At 38.7% G+C, this 22,002-nt stretch overlaps 1 protein-coding gene across 3 annotated transcripts in view; it reads left to right on the top strand.

The window, feature by feature from the left end:
- The window catches only part of MBTPS2 (membrane bound transcription factor peptidase, site 2), a 65,448-nt gene that overhangs the window by 41,883 nt on the left and 1,563 nt on the right, over nt 1–22,002 (top strand). For 2 of the 3 annotated variants that reach the window (XM_029240300.1, XM_029240302.1), the window contains 2 exons: nt 11,290–11,419; nt 12,977–13,173. In XM_029240300.1, coding sequence (XP_029096133.1) covers nt 11,290–11,407 — 118 coding nt within the window. In that variant the 3' untranslated portion in view covers nt 11,408–11,419; nt 12,977–13,173. Of the gene's footprint in view, nt 1–11,289; nt 11,420–12,976; nt 13,174–22,002 lie in introns of those variants that run through there. The other variant, XM_029240301.1, reaches the window with a different exon arrangement.

The raw sequence follows: 22,002 nt of genomic DNA on the forward strand, positions 1-22,002 counted from the left end.
CACACACACACACACACACACACACACACACACACACACACACACACTCACATTCACATTCTCTTTCCTTCTCTCCCCCTCCCCCTCTTCCTCTCTCTTCTTGGTTACTAAGGGCCAGATAAAATAGGCTGGGAATTTACCGCAGTTCCTGACTGGCTAGTAGCCCCATCTCACACCTCCTCTTTGCCTCTGATCCCATTATACTACAGTTCAGAGCCACAAGACTAGATGATTGATTATCTATCAGCTTTACTGAAATATAATTAAATACCATAAAATTCACCTGTTTAAAATGTACGATTCAATGTAAACCAGTTTTCTTTTAATGACTCATCAAACAATAGTATACATATGCTTTAGTATAATCTATCCTTTTAAGTACATGAACACGTGATCAATGATAGAGTTAAGTAACAAATTTATTTTTAAGGGAAAGCATGTGGATATACTTTATTGAAACAGTAAGCCTTTTTAAATCAGTGCATATGCAAGCTACTCTTGCTGTTTAGGCCATACTAATTTGAGTAATCCATTGTATATTTTATCAGACCATGGCAAATGAATTCAATGAGGGGAAAGCCTCTATTTCAGAACCTAATGCTACAATAGGTTATATTCAGGGTGGAGATAGAAAAAAATGGCTAAAGGAAGTTTCAGTTCTAATTACCAAGCAGGTTATATTGTGTAATTTGATTTCCCATTAAAGAAAGAAAAAAAAACACCCTTATATCTTAGTTTTATTTAGGTAAAGATTGATGGATATTCAATAAATGTCCCTTATTATCTGAATGCTTCTCAGACTTTTGTACTGAAGTGCTCCTGACACTGTAGAGAGGGGAAAACCCAGAAGTGTCTAAGAGTAGAACCCTGTAATTGGCTCTCCATCCTATAAAGTTGAATCTCACTTTATCTTAAATTCATGTGAATTTTACATTCCATTAATCAGGCATCATAAAGCCAGTCCTCCTCTTAAAGATATGAAACTCTAAACTGTAAAAGAATTAAACCCTATGAATATTAAGATTTTCTTCATGTCTAAAACACATTGGTAGAGGGAATCCCAGGCAGTCCAGTGGTTAGGATTCAGCACTTTCACTACCATGAGCCAGATTCAATCCCTGGTCCAGGAACTAAGATCCCGCAAGCCACCCGGCGTGGCCAAAAAATAAATAAATAAAATAAAATAAAACACATTGGTAGAAAGTATATAACAGCTGGTCTGTAGACTAGTGACAGCCTATGTTGGTGTTTTTGGATCCATAGTGAAATAAAGATAATGTGTATTATCTCTAATTACAAAATAAAGATAATGTATGTGTGTTGTTAAAAGGTTGCCTGCTGCCCTTTATCAAAGAGCCCTCCTTTATTTGGAGTACGGAAATGCAATAATTTCACTTAGCACTTAATGGCTCTCTGTAACTGAAATTTATTCATTGGCAAGGCGTGTGGGTTTCATGTTTACCCGCACCCTTACCTCCACCTGAATTACCTGACTTCCATGTCCTGACAAATCCCTTAGGTGCAAAATGGCATTTCCTTTGAACTTGCATTTCTCATATTATTAATAATATTGCACATCTATATATTTGTTTAGCCATTTGGATTTTTCATTCTGCCAATTGCTTATTGATATCCTTTGTTCAGTTTTCCATCAAGCATCCTAAATTTTTCTTATTGATCCATAGGAATTTCTTGTATATTCTAGATTAGGGATCAACAAACTATAGCTTGAAGGCCAAATCCTGCTCACCAGCTATTATGGTAAATAAGTTTTTATTGAAACACAACCATATTCATTCATTTATGGCTGCTTTCATGCTACAACAGCAGAGTTGAACAGTTGCAACAGAGACCATATGGCCCATAAAACCTAAAATATTTACTATCTATTTACAGAATAACCCAAGTTCTAGATATCAACTCTTGTCCATTTTAGATGTTGCAAATAATTTTTCCCAGTCTATCATCCATCTATAAATTTTTATTTATGAGGTCCTTTGTTGTAGTTTGATGTAGTCAAATCTATTAATTTCTCGATTCATTGTTTGTATTTTGTGAGTCTTACTTAAAAAGTTCTGTCCTGTCCCAAAGTCACAATAATATCCTATACTTTCTTCTGTTTGCTTTAGAGTTGTACTTTCACAATGTGATCTTTAATTTCTAGAATATATTGTGTGAGGTAGGAAATCCAGGTTTATTTTTCTGTATAGAATGAACTATCTTTAAAATAGGCATAATAGTATTTTCCTTTATAATATTGTTAAATAAAACAGTTTACCTAAAGTTCTTAATATGGCACCTGACACGCTCAAGTTACTATTATGTACTCTATTTACTTTCAGAATGCAGAATTATAACATAAATTTTCCCTCATATCTCAGTCCACACTGGCATTAGATCTTGCCTCCATTTGGTATGCCTTTTTGGCTTCCAGTGCCTTCAGGCTAGCTCTGGTTTTCCAGAGTGTCTCCCCAGGCCTTGACCCTTTTAAATATTTTTTCCTGCAATAAAAATGGACCTAAAATCTTATTTAAGGTGTTGGCTAAGGATTTTGCTCACTGAAACTATTCAAAATAATCTGTGTTCATGGGTGTATTCGTTGATAGTAACATGGGCATTTGACCCAAACTGTCTTAATTCAGAAGGAGGCACTGTGATGAAGCAATGTAGGAGAGAATTTGGGGCAGGATGAACTTTGAGGACTACATCAGACAATAGAAAGCTGTACACAGTCTGGGATATTGCATTTCAAAGTAAGCTCTTTTTTTTTTAAACAAGTTCATTTTAATTTGTATTTTTTTAGTTAGAAAAGAGGCTAAACTTTTTTTTTAATGTCTGTTGTTTTGTAGATCTTTTTTATCTACATCCTTTGCCCATATTTCCCTGCAGCCATTATCACCTTCTTACTGCTTGTCATCATTCAAGATTCACATTTTCACAAAGGGTTTGCAAATATATTGGACCATATCTTAACTTCTTTTACCTGCCCTTGACCTTCATGCTTTATTCCTAGCATTCTCGTCTTCCCTTTCAGCCACTTTGTTTCCATCCTTTAATGGCTTCCAATTTTCTTCCTAGGCTTTCTGTATCACCAGCAATCTACAGTGGGAGGTAGCACTTAGCAATTTACAGAATTTTCATTCATCCAGTTCAGGCCATCCCCTTTTCTGTTATGGAAATAACTGGGAAAAAGAGGTTGGTTATCAGGAGTTTACTTTGGGAATATGGAATTGGAACAGAAAGAGACAGATAATGTAATTTAGGGGCCTTTATAGAATATTTCTTACTAGAAAAGAAAGGCAGGTTCATTATAGAGAACATGTTAAATGAAAGTAAATTGTAATCTCTTGAAAAAATAGCATTATATTATAGATAATTGGTAAGCTACCTTCTAAACTTGACAATATATTATAAGCACTTTTCAATGTTATTAATATTCTGGTGTTATTTTAATAGCTGTATAATATTGCAGTGTTAAATATGCCATAAGTTAATCAGCCCCTATTACTTCCAATTTTGCAATATTATAAACAAAGCTGTGAGGAATATCCTTATAACTACATCTTTTTGCATATCTATGATTTTGGGTAATTCTAGAAACTTAATACTAAAAGGAAAAGTTGCTATCTTGAAATTGAACAAAGTTTTATATATACATATTGCCTGGTTGCATTTACTTTTTTTTTTTTTTTTTTGTGTGTGTGTGTGTGTGTTACGCGGGCCTCTCACTGTTGTGGCCTCTCCCGTTGCGGAGCACAGGCTCCGGACGCGCAGGCTTAGCGGCCATGGCTCACGGGCCCAGCCGCTCCGCGGCGTGTGGGATCCTCCCGGACCAGGGCACAAACCCGCGTCCCCCGCATCGGCAGGCGGACTCAACCACTGCGCCACCAGGGAAGCCCGCATTTACATTTTTTTCTGTTAATTGGGTAAGGTAAAATGGCGTCTCATTTTAATTCGCATTTCTTTGATTAGAAAAGAGGTTGAATACTAAAATGTATTTATTGGCCATTGTATTCTTTTTGTTTATCCCTATCCTTAGCCCATTTTGCAAGGGAGTGATTATTGTCTTCTTACTGCTTTTCCTCATAAGCTCAGCTCCATCATTTGATTTGTTACTTGCAAATATATTAAAACATCACTTAAGTATAATGCTTATTTTTATGTTTTCATATATCATGGTCTGTCAGTCTTTACCTTATGCTTTCCACCTTTGATGATATGTTTTGAAAGTCTCCTCAAGATTTTATAAGTATTCACATTTTCTTATAATATTTTTATTATTTTGTTTTTCAAACATTCAAATCATTAATCTACGTGCAGTGTATTTTGATGTTGGTGCAAAGTAGGGATGTAACCTTGTGTTTTGTTATCCCCAAATGATTAACCACTCGTCTCAAAGGAGATAGTTTAGCCTTAAGAGATTTTTCATACCAGCCAGGAAGAGGCATAAATTTATATACCTTGGAGAGAATAGATATAATAAGTGAAATTGTCTCTCATTTGATAAATCATTCTTATTTATATAGGAAGCAACTATTTATTATTTTACTTTTTCAATTCATTAATACAATGAACTGAGAGTATATCTCATGTGTTTTAATTGAATAGAGTGCTTAAATAATTTATTTTCCTTAAGGTAAGTTTTTCGGGTTTTTTGGTTTTTTTTGAAATAGTGTTTCTCATTCCTAAACAATATAGATTAGCAATCTGGAGATTATCCTTAATATATATCATTATCTAAAGGTACTGTTTTCATCAACTTCTTAATTAAAATTTTTTTTGCTGAGATTTTCAAACATTAATTCCTCTTTCTGTGGAATTTTAAATATTAGTCTTTAAAGCTTAAAAAGAAAATCTGTCTTTGAAATAGATGTCCTGATTTTAAAGTAAGTATCTTATCTTCATCTGTTTTAGTTATATAATGATTAAGTATGGAACACTGCATTTCTTGATTACTTGTTCAAATATATGCGTTAATTTTAGTCATGGTTTAAAATCAGGAAAATGAGAGGTTAGGATACTATGAATTTGTATTTTATTTCTTATAAAAATTTAACTTTTTCTATTCATAATAAATGATCAGTTTAAAAGAAGTTGGTTAAGTGTGCTTTTTCCCCCCCATTTAAAATGCTTCTGAGATCATTGTACTTGGTTTTTTAACTTGCCAGATTTTAGAGTATGACACTTGTAAGTATGCTACTCTAATAGATGCTTATTGGATTAAAAATGTCCCATTTTTTCTTGCTCATCCTCATTCTGCTGTCACTAGAACTGATACATATATTCTTTCCTTCATTTAAGAAATATTTATTGCATACCTACTATGTTCTGGGCAGTGTTCTGGGCTCTGAGGATGCTGCAGTAAGTAAGACAATTTTTCTCTTTTGTATTTTGAAAGAAAAAAATGCCGTTTATTTTTAAAACTGTAAGTATATGCTGACTACTACTAAGTGTTGTAGGCATGGGGTGGCAAGAGATTAAAGGTTAGCAGAGGGACTTCCCTAGTGGTGCAGTGGTTAAGAACCTGCCTGCCAATGCAGGGGACACGGGTTCGAGCCCTGGTCTGGGAAGATCCCACATGCCACGGAGCAACTAAGCCCGCGAGCCACAACTACTGAAGCCCACAGGCCCTAGAGCCTGCGCGCCGCAACAAGAGAAGCCACCGCGATGAGAAGCCTGCGCACTGCAACAAAGAGTAGACCCCACTCACCACGACTAGAGAGAAAGCCCGTGCACAGCAACAAAGACCCAATGCAGCCAAAAAGAAAAAGAAAACGAAGGTTAGCAGAGGCCAAGTCTTACAAATATGATAAGGAGACTGTGGACTTTAACCTCATTAAAAATAGGAAGTCATTGAAAGTTTCAAGCAGGAGAGTGCCATAATCAGAATTACATTTTGTATGGATCACCTTGGCTGAGGGTAAAGCATGGATTGGAGGGAAGCAAGTCTGTAGGCAACAAAACTGGTTAGGAGACTATTTCAGTAATCTCAGCAAGAGATGATGATGATATAGAATAGAATGGTGGCACGGGACTTCCCTGGCGGTCCAGTGGTTAAGACTCCGTGCTTCTACTGCAGCGGGCGCGGTTCGATCCCTGGTTGAAGAACTAGGATCCCACATGCTGCACAGCATGGCCAAAAGATTAAAAAATAATATAAAATAAAAGAAAGAGAGAATGGAATGGTGGCCGTAAAGACCAAAAGAGAGAAAAGGACCAACTCAAAAGTAGAATCCACTATATTTGATGGTTACACATAGTTTAGGTTCAGGAAGGAGTCAAGAGGACTTCACATTTCTGGCTTGGATAATTAAATGATGGCAGTGCCATTAACAGAGCTAGGGAACATCAGAAAATGCACAGTTCAATTTGGAACTCTTGAGTCTGAATGCCTGAGAGGACTTCAACTGGGCCACTGGGTATACAGGTCTGGAACTCAAAAGAAATTAGTTGGAGATACCATGCAAACCAAATATGTAATTGAACCCATGGGAGTGGATAGATAGTCCAGGGAGAATGTAGAAAAAGGAAAAGGGAAGAGAAGGTGTCCTAGAATGGAGCTCTCAGGAACACCAGCATTTAGGTAAGAAGGGTACAAGGAAGAGGAAACAGAAGGAGCTTCAGAAAAATTAGTAAGAAAATTATAAGTGAGAGTTTGGTATTAGAGAAACAAAAGGAAGAGCATGTGTCAAGAAGGAGGTGTCGATAATATGAGATGTGGTTGAGAGAAGCTGCAAAATGTCCATGGGATTAGCAGGAGTTCATAGATGATCTTAAGAGAGCAGCACCAGTACAGCAGGGGAAGCTGAGCCAGGTTGAAGTGAATGGAGGAATTGTGGGGACAGGGGAAGGGGGGGCGTGCAGATAGAGACTGCAAGTGCAGAAAATGCCCTCATGAAGTTCCATTTGGAAGGGGTGGGGAGAAAGAGTGAAGGGACTTGGTGAAGGATGTAGGGGAAAGTTTTTAGTGTTACTGTCGTTGCTTTAGCAATGGGAAGTTCATGAGGCATGTTTTTGGTGCTAATGGAAAGAACCCTAGAGAAAGAAAGACCATCAAGGGCGGAGATGGGATCCAGAGCACAAGCAAAGCAGCAAGAGGGATGCCTTTCTAAGAGGGGAGAAAGAGGAAACACGGATTCAGGTGTGGTTATCTGTGGGTTTGATGGAGAACCTCAGTTGAAGTTCTCCATCAAACATCATCTGAGTCTTAAGTGTCTAGAATAGTGCTTGGCGCGGAGTAGGCACTCTAGAAATCTTTGTTGAGTAAGATAGTCCTCACATAGCTGCAAGAAGCAGCCTAGCCAAACCCACTTCTAGGTAAGACCTGCCAGCAGAGGCACTTGAGGAACAGGCACACAGTGCTCAGCTCTGGGATAACAGCACTGAATTTAGTGATTTCAAGAATGTTTTGTGTTTACCTAAATTCTCAGGAAACACAGGGCTGAAGTACAAAAGTCGAAGAGGTTCAAAATAAGGCATTGTGGCATAAAAATGATTTTGAGCGGAAGGCATTTGAGTTCCTAAAACCCTCTATCTGCCTAAAAGCAGAGCCTCCCAGAAGAGCTCAATTATCATAAAGTGCCTCCCCAGGTGCACCTCTAATCTTCTCAAACATTGTCACAAAACTACCCTATCCCCTACCTATACTCCTAAGGGCCCATTTATCTTTCCAAAGAGTCATTTGTTTTTCCTAAGTGCCCTTTCTCCCCTGCTTCTAAGAAGTCATTTGTTCTTCTAGAAGTGCCCCTCCACCCCTTCCCATCCCCCATTAAGATGTTAGATAAGCCCTAAATTCCAGCTGCCTCCTTGAGTCACATTTCTTGGTGAACCCCTGTGTTATATATGTAATTAAATCTGGTGTGTTTTTTTTCTCTTGCTAATCTGTCTTTTGTCAGTTTAATTTGTAGGCCCCAAATCATTAACCTAAGAGGGTAGAGGAAAAACTGTTTTCTCTCTGACAGAGTAAAGGGGCATGATCCTCTCAGATGGTTGAGAGAGAGAGGGAGATGATAAAGCAAATATGGCAGAATATTAACAATTATTGAATCTGGAAGAAGGGTATGAGGCAGTTCTTTGTACTCTTATTGAGACTTTTGTATGAAATTATTTCAAAATAAAATGTTTTTTTAGAAAAGTACCAGCTTCTGCATTTATTGATCATCTCTGCTTTTTTATGTTCTATTATCATCTATTTCCAATATCAACACCTTTTTATTTCACAACTTCCTATGAGTGGAAAAAATGAGGAATTTGAAATATGGAGCTACTTTGAGGTTTGGGCAAATTATATCTCTGTGTTTTAATTCCTTCTTTTTGAGGATAATACCTTCAAAAATGTTGTTATGTAAACTGAGATAGGCACAGAGTAGGCACACAATAAATGTTATTCTCTACCCTTCCGGTACCAGTTCAAATCTCATTGCCCTTATGAAACCTCCCCTCATCACCCCCACGATAACAACTTATTTTGTATCACACCATATGTTTAGCTAAGTGGCTAAATTTCATACATTACCTCTTTGATTTCTCCTTTACAATCATTTTCTCTGCCTTACAGGTTGGGACATTTAATGAAGCTAAATGACTTGGCTAGATATGGGGCTAATCCAAAATATATAGACAGTTCATAAAACTCAACATCAGAAAACAAACAACCCAATCAAAAAATGGGCAGAATGGGGCTTCCCTGGTGGCGCAGTGGTTGAGAGTCCGCCTGCCGATGCAGGGGACACGGGTTCGTGCCCCGGTACAGGAAGATCCCACATGCCGCGGAGCAGCTGGGCCCGTGAGCCGTGGCCGCTGAGCCTGCGCGTCCGGAGCCTGTGCTCCGCAATGGGAGAGGCCACAACAGTGAGAGGCCCGCGTACCACACACACACACAAAAAAAATGGGCAGAAGACCTGAATAGACATTTTTTGAAAGAAGACATACAGATGGTCGACAGGCACATGAGAAAATGCTCAGCATCACTAATCATTGGAGAAATGCAAATCCAAGCCACAATGAAATATCACCTCACACCTGTCAGAATGGCTATCATCAAAAAGACCACAAATAAATGTTGGTGAGGATGTGGAGAAAAGGGAACCCTTATACACTGTTGGTGGGAATGTAAATTGGTGCAGCCACTGCTGAAAGTAGTATGAAGATTCCTCAAAAAAGCTAAAAATAGAAACACCATATGATCCAGCAATTCCATTCCTGGGTATATATCCGAAGAAAATGAAGACACTAATTCAAAGAGATATTATACATGCACCCCAATGTTCTTAGCAGGATTATTTACAATAGCCAAGATATGGAAGCAACCTAAGTGTCCATCAACAGATGAATGGGTAAAGAATGTATATTTATATAAATACACACTGGAATTCTACTCAGCCATTAAAAAGAACAAAATTTTGCCATTTACAACAGGGATAGACTTGGAGGGTTTTATGCTAAGTGAATAAATAAGGGCAAAGATAAGACTGCCAATCTTAATTAGTCAAGGATTTTCTTATGGATTCAAATCTGTCATTTATTCTGATTGTAATGAGGTTTTTAAATTGTCCAGTTTGAAATGCCACATAAATCATCCAGATTGAAAGTAGAATTAATAAATAAAGCAGCTTAGAAGTAGTTTCTGTAATATCTTAGAAAACCTAGCTATCTGACCTTGTGTTTTTCTTAATAAAACAGGAAAAGCCATTGACTGATAAAGTATTGTCGTTCACAGGTAATTACGTAATGAACAAATCCATTGTTTTTTATCGAGTTTGCTAGAAAACTATCTTCATTAACATTTAGATTTACTGTAATTTATATGGGACCCACACATTTGATTTGCAGATTTGGAACACTTTATACTTAGCAATTGATGTCCATTTTCCTTTTCCATTTATTTTGCTAAGACATATATTTTTCTCAAAATGCATCAAATCAAGTTGAATAAATGAAATTAATATAAAAATATCTGTTAAAGCATGTTAGTGTCCAAGCTCTTCATCTTTTGCCATCTGTTACTCATCTGGACATAATCAGAGTTTATCAAATACAATTAATATACCATATGTACCACACAAGTGATTCTCAACTGGGATGATTGTGTCCTCCAGGGGATATTTGGCAATGTCGGGAGACACTTTTGATTGTCACAACTGGAGAATTAGCAGGGTGCCTGTGGTATCTAGTGGGTAGAGGCCAGGGATGCTGCTAAATATCCCACAATGCACAAAACAGCCCCCCAAAACAAAGAATGATCTCCAAAGTATCAGTAGTTCCAGGGTTGAGAAACTCTGGTCTACACCAAGCACCCTGATGTTTAAAATACAGCACAAACTGGTTCTGAAACCTAGTCCACCTAAAACTGAGTTTCTCTGCCGAGTTTATGATTAACTTTTCTATCCAAAACTTTATTCCCTTTCTTGTCGGACACCTGTTCCCCTCAAGATTGAGGAGTATCAAAGAAGAGGGGGCTTAAAACCAAGCAGGACCCTGCAAGGCCCTGCCAGGTACAAAGCCTTTCTGTGTCCGCTCTTTCTTCTTTGTACGAAAAAGGCTTCAGCCTCCTAGACCTTCTCTGAGTTCCGAAGGGTAGATTCAAACTAACTAGGGAAGTGAGGGAATGCAGAAACAAAGGAAAAAGAAGAAACAAACTCAGACTTTTTCATTTACTTTGGCCTCACTGTACATTGGGCACATGAACTTGGGTTCGACAACATTTCTTTGTTCACTAGAATTCCTATAGAGGAAAGAATAGATTATTATCATTTTAAAATCATCTCAACATTTTCTCAGGGGAAGGCTGGATTCTTACAAACTGTAAAACATTAGGTTAACATTCAGCTTGTATGTATTGTGTGTTTTGTATGAGAAACTCCTTTTGATGTTATATTTTCTTTCATGCAAAGACAAAACTGATAAAAAGAAACAAGTCCAAAATGGAGTCATTTGCCTCCACAACAGCAAACCAAGACTTACTTGCACTTTCAGCCTCTCCCAGGAATGTGACCTTTAAGCAGACAATCTGAAATTTCTTGATCAACACTAGTGAGGTCATCTGCATGACACAGACCCCTGCTGTTCCCTTCCCCCAAAATAGTATGGTCTCGCCTGAAACAATCCTTTCTTTTCTTTTGCTAATACCTTCTTGCTCCACCCTCCTTCTGCCTATAAAAACCTTGCGTTTTGTACAACGCTTCACAATACCCTTCTGTTTACGAGATGGAATGCTACCTGAGTCATGAATCATTGAATCGAGCCAATTAGATCTTCAAACTTACTTGGTTTAATTTTGTTTTTTAATAGACTTGTTGGCAGTGGTGGGATCCAAAGCAAACTTATGATGGCATTCGGGGACAACAAGAAAGACAGGCGTGGTGCCCCACAAACCCTTTTGAGTTCACTGTTGTTCCGCTGTTTCTGAAGGCCATCATTGGTAAGTTCCTCTCAATTTGAGCTCCACTCTCTTTGCGTTCAAGCTCCCAAACTAACTGGCTTTCCTTTTTGGGGCAGGTCAGCTTGAGCTGGTAGATGATTCTGCCCAGAGCTCAGTCGAGCTAGCAGATAGTTCTGCCCAGAGCCAAGCCCCTAGCCTTTCTGACCACAGTTCCCAAGTTTTTTAATGGAAAACCCCAGCCCTTGATTCAGTTCCCAGATTCCACATTGGGAACTGCTGATCATTTAGTCTGCAATCCCCCCATTTGTTTGGAATCCTTCCCCAGATTCCACATTTGGCACTGTTGGTGGCAGCTGCAGTTCTCCATTTTGTTTGGAATCAGTCCTCAGCCCCCATTGTTTCAGGTTTGCTGGTTCAATCCTTCCCCCATTCAAGGGTCCACAGGAATTGTTGGTCGTGTGCACTAGGCCATCTTTCAGCCAGGACACAGTAACATCTCTTGGTTCCTGCCAATATCTTCATGTATTTGCTTGACTTATTTTTTGTAGATAAAGGCTAACTGCTAACGGGATCCTTTACATCCAAAGAGTTGAAAGTTCAACTCTAAAATAAGCACACCTGCTTATTATTATATGTTTGAGAACTGTGATTCTGGAAGCTGTAGATAGTTACAAAAATGGTAATATCTTGCTAAGCTTGTTCTGTGTCCTAAGAGCTTAGCTTGGTAGCTGAAAGGGTAGGGGCTCCAAAATATGGCCAGCATAGAAATGGGGGTTAAACTCCATTTGCAGCCAGGAACCTACCAACCTGCTGCCAGCCCTCAGGGAGATTACAATGACCATTATGAGGAATGTTCCAAATAGATAAGATCCTTTCTAATGTGACTCAAAAAAGGGCTCCCAAATCAAACTAACAGAATGGAATACCGATTTTGATTTTGATTAGCATGCAGGAGGCTCCAAAACTTTTCAAAATTCCAAACTTGCTTTGTTGAAAGATTCATGGCAAAAGGCTAATGAAAAATTAAAGACACAAAAGGTATTTAAAACAATACCTAGGCCTCCTACATTACCCTCCTAGGGTTCATTATCAAATCACTGGCCCAAAAATTGATGTCTCCATTGCAATCAACTGGGGCACTGGAAGACAGATAGTCCTCAAAAGCCCTATGTGAATTCTTCAACATCAACTCCAATGCACCTGTATGTACTCCTCCTAGAATTGATGAAACTCAGGAATTTTTGGTAAACTGCTACATTATTCCCTTAAGCAGCAAGGGGAAACTAAAATTAATGGGATTGTTTAATACTGCCAGAAATACTGTTTATCCAACCAGAAATCTGATAAGATATTTGAAAGGATTTAATAACTATATGATCAGAAATTTGGCCAAATCAGAAGCTGATATTCAGAGCCTGATAGGAATTTTTTTTTAAATGCTTTCTCTCCTTAGCTAAAATAAAACCATGTACCCAGAAGGAAAGATGCAAATTGGAGAAAAGGTAGTTGTAAGAACAGGTCAGCCTCTTTATCATTTAGGCTGCAATCCTAAAGTTTAAAGTTTACCTGCTGTTTTTTTCTTTGCCAATCCCCCAGACCTCACCTATTCCTCTCAAAATGCTTGAAAAGATCAGGACATTGGAAACAGAATCGTCCTGAGCTTAATCTATGCATTTGTGATACAGATTTTCTACCCCCACCTTCTCCAGCACCTAAGAGCCATTCTTTGAAATGCAAACTTTAAGAAGAAGTTCCCCATCAAAAGAAAAAAAAAAAAGAAAAAGGGGTATTTTGCAATTGGGCTAATGAAAAATCTTGCAAATCTTCTCCACAGATGTTAGTAACTGTAAGTTATCTGTTTGCATCTGTCTGTATATATATATATATATGTATATATATTAAATTGTGGTGTTTTCCTACCTCGACGGTATTGCCAAAATTAATTTGTAAGAGAGCTCTATTTAGTTGGTTTGAAGGCAAGCACTTGCAAGGATGGGGCATTAACAGAAACTAACCCAAATGCTTTTCTTTTTTTTTTTTTTAAATAAAGGATTTAAAGAAAATACTTATTTATTTATTTGGCTGTGCTGGGTCTTAGTTGCGGTTTGCAGGACCTTCATTGCTAGGTGCAGGATCTTCGTCGCGGCATGCGGGATCTTTAGCTGTGGCTTGTGGGATCTTAGTTGCAGTGTGTGGGATCTAGTTCCTGGCCAGGGATAGAACCTGGGCCCTCTGCATTAGGAGCGCAGAGCCTTAGCCACTGGACCAGCAGGAAAGTACCCCAGATGCTTTTCAAGTTCAAGTAATCTGGGATAATCTTCAGTAAATAAAGGTAGTTTAAGTTGATAATCTTCAGTAAATAAAGGTAGTTTAAGTTCACTGGTTTAGTTAAGACATGTCTTTAAAGTTATCAACACCGAATATAAGGCAGATAACCAACTTTTATTCTACTTGGTCTTACTACTCAAATAAGTCCATGTTATCTCTGTTATGGGATTTGTCAAGAAAAATAACTTAGAACGATGGCTGATTTTTGTCCAACGTCTCATGAAGTTTTGGTGGGTAATCTAAACATAGTTGTTGGGAGTGTTACCCGAAAAACTGGGTTCATTTCTCGGTGGGTGTCAAGCCAAAGACATAACCAAGACAAAGAGCAGGAAAAGGAAGGATTTATTACTTGCAGCAAGTAAGGAGACCCCCAAGGATCTTTCCCAAAGCAGAATCTCCCCGAACACCAAAATTGGGGAAGTTTGAAGCTAAGGGTACATGCATATTCATGAAGGGGCTTGAGCAGAGGAGGATTCAGCATAGAGTTGGGGCAAAGGTCAACAGAGTCCAAGCTTTGTTGATTGAAGTCCTGAGGGTCAGAAAAGGTCAACTCCTTATTTCATCCTCCACCTGAGTGGGGGCCTTAGTTTCCACAGAACTCAAAGATATGTATCAGATTGTTATGTATATCCCTTGAGAGGGAATTAGGACTCTGTTTTATCTCTGAACTATTGTTTCTTGACTGATTTTCCTTTGTTCCTGCATTCCCTTACTTCCCTTAAGATCATTAATTACTGAGACCTGTTCAAGGACAACCATTGTGGCCAGGCTTAGATAACAAAATGCTCAGGCCAGAAATGTTTCTTTTATGTCAAGAAAGCCATGCCTGGTTCTCTTTCTCCAGGGACCCCCTACCATAAGTGCTTACATCTTATCCACTGAAAAAAAATTTGCACAACCTAAAAGTTGAGAATTATGTTTTATTCTGTGGACTTTCTAAGGACTTAAGCCCAGAAGACAGCCTCTCAGTACTGAGAGACTGCTCCAAAGAGGTAAGGGAGCAACCAGGATATATAGGAATTTTTGCAACAAAAACCAGGTAGTTGAAACATCAAAAGATGACTGTTAATTAAGGAAAACCATACATCCCCAGTTAACGAATTTAGCGCTTTTCTATTTATGGGAAGATGCAAGAGTCTGGGCTCTTTGAAATCATTCCTTTGGTATACACCTTAACTATCTAGGGCTAGTATCTTGTTTTTCTCCATCCTGAGTCCTCTGAGGGCACACGGTCCAAGTGGCTGCAGTGGCTGATGGCTGGATGGCCTCAACATTCTTTGTTTACTGATAAGGCAGTAACAAAGTAAACTTTGTTTACTGATACGACATTCTTTGTCCACAACCTGGATCAATATTTCTGGGGAAGTTGAAATTCAGTTATGTAAGATCACTGAACAAGCCATGTGGCTTGAAATGGGGTCCTTCAATGGGGTCTTTCTTTGGTTTGGGTCTTGAGGATGTGGGTAAAAGATGTTGTCCGCCATCTCAGCAAAAAAGGATGTTGCGGCCATCAAGCCATCAGCCACTGCCACCACCCCTGAAGGTGAGCCTGGGGGAACTCAGGATGGAGACCAACAGGGTGCCTGCTGCCAAGCCCTCAGCCACTGCAGCCACCCCCAACAGTGTACCCTGAGGGGACTCAGGATGGGAAAGCACAGGATACTGGCCCCAGATAGCTGAGGCGCATAGCAAAGGAAGGATTTCAGTGAGCCCAGACTCTTGCATCTTCCCATACGTAGAAAAGCTCTAAAGTCATTAACTTGGAATGTGTGATTTTCTTTAATTAACAGTCATCTTTTAATGTCCTGACTACCTGGTTTTTGTCGCAAAACTCCCATATCTCCTGGCTCCCCCTTACCTCTTCAGAGGAGTCTGTCAGAGCTATCTAAGAGGCTACCTCTAGGGCTTGAAGTCCTCAGAAAGTCCACCAAATAAAATATAATTCTCAACTTTTAGCTTGTGCATTTTGTTTTTCAGTCAATAGGGACTCCAAAGTGTACTCCTAGGAAATTATCCTGCTTATCGTTATCATAATGTTCTCCCTCGCATCGTATCCTCTCAAAAGCTTTAAATGCATGTTCACAGCCACTAACCACCAGGCAAATGATCTCCCTAAGACAGGACTGTCAAAAAGGGAATGAAGAAAATGACAGATTTAAGGATTATGGACCTGGAACCGTGACCTGTGACTGTCACGGGGATTAAACAAAAAGTCATGACCTATGGATACCACACCAAGGATCAGCAAAGCTGTGGGAACTACAGAGCAGTAGCTGAGAGTGGTGCTAATGCCTTAAATTTTTATCACATCTCTCCGTTAGGGTGAGTTTGATCAGAAGGGAATTGTTGAAAAGAAATAACAAGCCCAAAAATGGAATCATTTGCCCCCAGGGATAACAACAAACCAAGACTTACTTGCAGTTTCAACCACTTCCAGGAATGTGACCTTTAAGTAGGCAATCTGAAATTTCTTGATCAACACTAGTGAGGTAGGTAATCTGCATGATAAAGACCCCTGCTGTTCCCTTCCCCCCCAGAAGAAGATGGCCTGGCCTGAAACTATCCTTTCTTTGCTTTTGCCAATGCCTTCTTGCCCCACCTGCCACTACCTATAAAAACCTTCCATTTTCTACAACCCTTCACAATACCATTCTGTTTACTAGATGGGATGCTGCCAGATTCATGAATCATTGAGCACAGTCAATTAGATCTTCAAATTTACTCAGTTGAATTTTGTTTTTTAACAGAACTTAGATGAAGCCTTTCTTCCTGGAACCCCCTCTCTAAAAATATTGTTTTTTATCTAGTCTTTTCGGAGGTGAACCTGAACTTGACTAGCATGGCAAAGGATCCTCCCCAAGGTATGGACTATAGATATGAGTGCCATGTAAATTATATGGCTATAAGAAAGTCACTTAAAAAAAAGAAAGTCACTTATAAAACTCTTGTGCCTCAGTATTTCCCTATCCATAGAATAGGTACCTACTTTACTCTCAGAGATAATGTGAGAACATTTCACTTGAAAAGAAAGTTACCATCCAAGTCTAAGATCTGAAATAAGAGAGAAGGTAAAGAACACCAAGTGCATGTTAACCTTCCTGGTGTTTATGATTTAAATGTCTTTATTTATTTATTTTTAATATTTATTTATTTGGTTGCACTGGGTCTTAGTTGTGGCAAGCGGGCTCCCTAGTTGCGGCTTGCAGGCTCCCTACTTGTGGCATGCGAACTCTTAGTTGTGGCATGCATGTGGGATCTAGTTCCCGGATCAGGAGCACGGAGTCTTAACCACTGCGCCACCAGGGAAGTCCCTAAATGTCTTTTTTTTTTTTAATTGAGAGTTGGCAACCCTTTTTTATGTCTTTGAAAGTCTGACCTGGAACACAGAAAAGGAAATTTGTTTTCTCTTTGAAGATCTCTAAGGAAGATTGTCCTACAGTCTATCAGGCTGTTGTAACATCTAGCCTATAATTTAGCATGGTAAGACATGATACATTACAATGTAGATTAATATAACTAGTTTGGAAAGCAATTTATAATATTTATCAACTAACCTCAAAAATGTTCATGGCCTTGTTAGTGCAAGTTCATGTGCCTGACACACAGTGAGGCCAAACAAACTGAAACGTCAGAGTTTGGAGCAGAGAAAGGTTTATTGCAGGGCCATACAAGGAGACAGGTGGCTCATGCCCTAAAATGCCCTGAGCTCCTCAAAGAGTTTCAGCAAAGCATTTTTAAAAGCCTGGTGAGGGAATTCCCTGATGGTCCAGAGGTTAGAACTCTGAGCTCTCACTGCTGAGGGCCTGGGTTCGATCCTGGTCAGGGAACTAAGATCCCACAAGCCGCACTGCGCAGCCAAATAAAGAAAAAAAGCCGGGGGTGGGTGGGTGGGGGGGGGGGGGCGTCACAGGGTACGTGATCAGATGGTGCACAGTCCTCTGAGTGGCTGATGGTGAGGGAACAGGTGGTGTCACAGGGGTTCACATTATCAGTCCTTAGGCTCCAGGAGGCCTGGGGCGATGTGCTCATGGTCATCAAGTAGTTAACATCTTCCATTTGGTGGGGGGTTTTCACATCTGCAAAACAACTCAGGAAATTTGCATCAACTACTATTATCTAGGTACTTCAGAGAGGAGCTAAAGCAGAAGGTATGGGGGAAAGCCTGTGGGAAGGCCCCATAGGGTCCTGCTCGGTTATAGCCTTTCAGGCTATAATTCCTTTTCTGGGAATTTATCCTAAGTACACACTAGGTTTTCTACAAAGAGATGTTCCTAAAAGTGTGATTTACCCCAGTGAATAAATGGAAACTACCTAATTGCCCAACAACCAAAATAGTGGACTGGATAGATTAAATTGATTAATGACTCAGCGTTATATTCCCATAAAGCTATTAAAAATTGTTTTACAGAACACATGTGATAACGTTGGAGCTATACTCCCATAAAAATTTAAAAACAAACAAACAAAAAACCAAAGCTGTTAAAAAGAAAGAGAGAGAGAGAACAGGATATGAAACTTTGTTCATTGCATGACTATAATAGCATAAGAAAAGAAATTAAGCAAAATCCTATAAAATGGTATAATCAAAGCTGCTTACCCATGGCTAGGACTCTGTGCTTCCACTGCAGGGGGCATGGGTTCAATCCCTGGTCGGGGAAATAAGATTTTGCAGTCTGTGTGGCGCAGCCAAAAAAAAAAAAAAAAAAAAAAAAGCAGCTTCTTGCCCAGAAATTCCACTTCTAAGAGATGATCCTAGGGAAATGATGATTGGCTATAATGAAATTAATCACCATGCAAAAAAAGTAGAAACAACTTTAATGGTTTTTTAGTAAAAAATTGGAAACAACTCAAATGTCCAACAACTCAAACATAAAGGATTAGTGAAGTCAACTATGGTATAAATATACAATAGAAAAATGAGCAGCCAATAAAATGATGTAGAAACATGTCTATTGACTTGACAACATGTTCACAATATATTAAGTGAAAAAAATGCAAGTTAAAAAAGTGCATACATTAAAACATCCTTTAAAAGAATAGGAAGAGATAAAAATGTTTATATGCATGAATATAAGTCTGTAAGGATCGTCTCCCCAAAGAAGAAATAACAAGCCCAAAATGGGCTTGAGTGGTGGGATTAGAGGGTGATGTTTTGAAAATTTTGCTTATATGTATTTTTCATATTCCTGTAGTAAATCTGTAATCACAGTGGTTGTACTTCTGGCACCAGCTACTGGAGTCTGTGGCTGACTTGATCTTGTCAGATACAGGCACTGAAGAAAGTGCACAGATGTGTCAGGTGGTGACCAGAAATCACAAGAGAATAGGACATGATCTTTGTGAAATCAAAAAGCAGCAATGCATTTGGGTTTTGTTTTGTTTTGTTTTTTTGATTTTTGAATTTTATTTTATTAATTTTTTATACAGCAAGTTCTTATTAGTTATCCATTTTATACATATTAGTGTATATACGTCAATCCCAATCTCCCAATTCATCACACCACCATCAATGCATTTGTTAATTGTGTATGACAGAAAGAGGATAGAAGAGCGTGCAATACATACGTAGGTGGCAGCCTTTCAAATTTACTCAAGATTACTCAACTAGGTTAAAAATGTAGCTTATTTTTCTAAGTCTGCTCTGATTTACCTGACAAGCTCCCTTCCTCTAGGTAGAAGAAGCAGGGAGGGAGGAATAAGATCAAGTCCAATTTGTTAACCTCAATTCAATCCCATAATTTATAATGCCTTTGTAGGTAAACAGTCTCTACTTGGATGACTCAGTTAAGTGCTCAACGGTAAGAGTTCCGCCCCTCCCTCTGCTCCTCTCAAAGAAGGCATCTGGGTGTGTGAGGGAGGGATGTGGTTTCCTTGACCTCAAAATGGCAAAGGGCAGATGTTAATCCTGCCAGAGAAAAGTAGGATCCAGACCCCGAGCGCCTCTTCCTGTCCTCTGCTTGCCCAGCAACCCAGCTAACATACCTCCTGCCCTAGTACTTCAACCTGGAACAAGGAGATCAGGACAATTGTTCCCTGTGATCTCCCTCCCAGGCTCCTCTCCCCCCTTGTTTTTCCCCTACAAGTGAGTCCAGAAGGATTGGGGGAATGCTTTTCCCCTCTCTTCTTTACAGCCTGGGGTGGGGGGGCCTTCCTTCTATTCTGCACACACAGCCTATGCATTAAAAAGAAAGCTTTGTTATTTAGAAATCCCTTTCTTCAGAAAGCCTGGGTTTCATGTACATTGTCTTACTAAAAAGAGGTCAAGAAAATCAGCTTTGAAATTCAAAGCTGATGAATGGCCTCTCTGTTCTGGGCAGCACCTGTCTGTCCTTTCTTTCCTGGGACAATAAGCTTGATGACTCTGTCAGAAGGCTACCAGGGAATAGGATTTAAAGGGGGGAATCAAAATGCATTGGTTTAATTCTTATCAAATGTGTTCCCTAGAGAGGTGAAATTAGATGAACTAAAGTGATGAGATTCATTTTCTTGGATGTCTTGTGAGATCCGTCTCTTATCTTCATAGAGACAAAGTGTAATTTTTAAAAAAATTTTTTAAGGTTTTTAAAAAACATAAACGAAACTCTGATGAAAATATGGTGTGAATACTTGTCACAGGTTTTATGCATTAATGGGGGAGCCAGCAGGATGGTAAATCTGGTACAAAAGAGAATTCAGGAGACAGAGATTTATATGTTCAAAAAGGAAAAGAATGCTGAAATAAGTTTGCTAAATTAGAAGCAAAACAGGGCAATAAAACCATAATCTTTGGGGCTATCACTTCTGCACAGAAATCTTTTGCATCTCTACTGGACAAAAATCTACAAGTTAACTGTCTGAGCCTTAATCAAGCCACAGAGCATTCCCATGGAGAACTGAATCCTTGGGTGGGCCTGTTAGATAAAGGCCCTTAAATAAAGCTTCAGTCCCACATTGAAAGGACAAGCAGTCATCCTTTTGCCTTGTTTCCAAATGTTAGGTAATTTTTTCTTAACGTAGTCAAATACTACATACACCCCATCCACCTTAACAGACATGAACCCAGTCTGGTGACAGCTGCTGGAACAAAGAGCCATGAATGAATTTATAAAGAGCCTACAGAAATAAAAGATAGGCATTTAAAGCAAGTCTGGGTTTCTGCTTTAGAGACACAAATGAATAGGTATCTTTAAAAACATAGAATTGTGATGTTGCTCCAAACTTACAGGTTTACAGATATTTTATTACAAATTACCCTTTCTGTTTTTAGATTCATATCTAGATAGATTTAATTAGGCCTAAATGATTCCATTAAAAGCAGATTAATCGGGTTAAATGAAACCATAAGGGCATGTGATAATTTTCAGTCATCTTGCATTATGTAGGTCACCACAGCCCATGAAATGGATGCTAGTCTATTAGGTTACTGAAGTGACAAACATTATTTCATGGATAAGGCATATTCAGAGTTGGCTTAACTTTAAGGAATTTAGCCCAGTTCACATTTAACCCACTCTCCAACTGATAGTAGTTTCCAAAACAGTTTTGATTTTTAAAAAGCTCATAACAGCTCATTTGTAATACCATCCTCCTTATTCAGATGGTTTTTGAAGTATCCTGTTGGTTAAAGAGAAATAAAAGAAAATGAATATTATAAAAGAACAAAGCCTGCTCTGAGTAGCAGTTTCCCCATGGAATTTCATTTTCTGAGAGTAAGATCATCTGATTAAAAAGCTCAAATTCTCTGAAACTTTCTATTGAAGTCTATGGTATGTAACATGAGCACATTTCCATAGTAAGGTTATTCAGTTGTGGAAAATACAAGAACTCACATAAACATTTTCCTTTAAAAGTTGAAGAAATCTAAGACACCGCATGTTGGTGCAGAAATGAGAAATCTAAAGGTGTTGCTCACTGACTGTTTGGCTGTGTTTTTTTATTTTTGTTTGTTTGTTTTCCTGCAAGGAAGCAAAAACAAGCATTTGAGAAAGAAGTATGACCAAAACTAAGAAATTTAAGTAACTGTCACAGAAACATGGGAACATAGATTCTGCTGGCTAACCCAAACAGATAATCAATCATGTTCCTGACAGTGTGGAATGCAGATTCGCCTGCTGTTTGCAGAGACTTTAGCATTCAGGCTGAGAGCTTTCTTGAATACTGGAGCCTGGAGTGGTTTGAGAAATTCTAAATCAGTGATTCCAAGATCTACAGATTTCTTAGACCAGTAAACTTTCAAAATAATATTGAAAGCTAACATGGTGTTAACTTCTTATTTTGCCAAATAATAATACTGGGGGAAAAAACCTTACTATTTA

This window comes from Monodon monoceros, unplaced genomic scaffold (assembly GCF_005190385.1).
Source record: "Monodon monoceros isolate NGI ecotype Baffin Bay Population unplaced genomic scaffold, NGI_Narwhal_1 Super_Scaffold_22, whole genome shotgun sequence".
NCBI classification, from domain to species: domain Eukaryota; kingdom Metazoa; phylum Chordata; class Mammalia; order Artiodactyla; family Monodontidae; genus Monodon; species Monodon monoceros.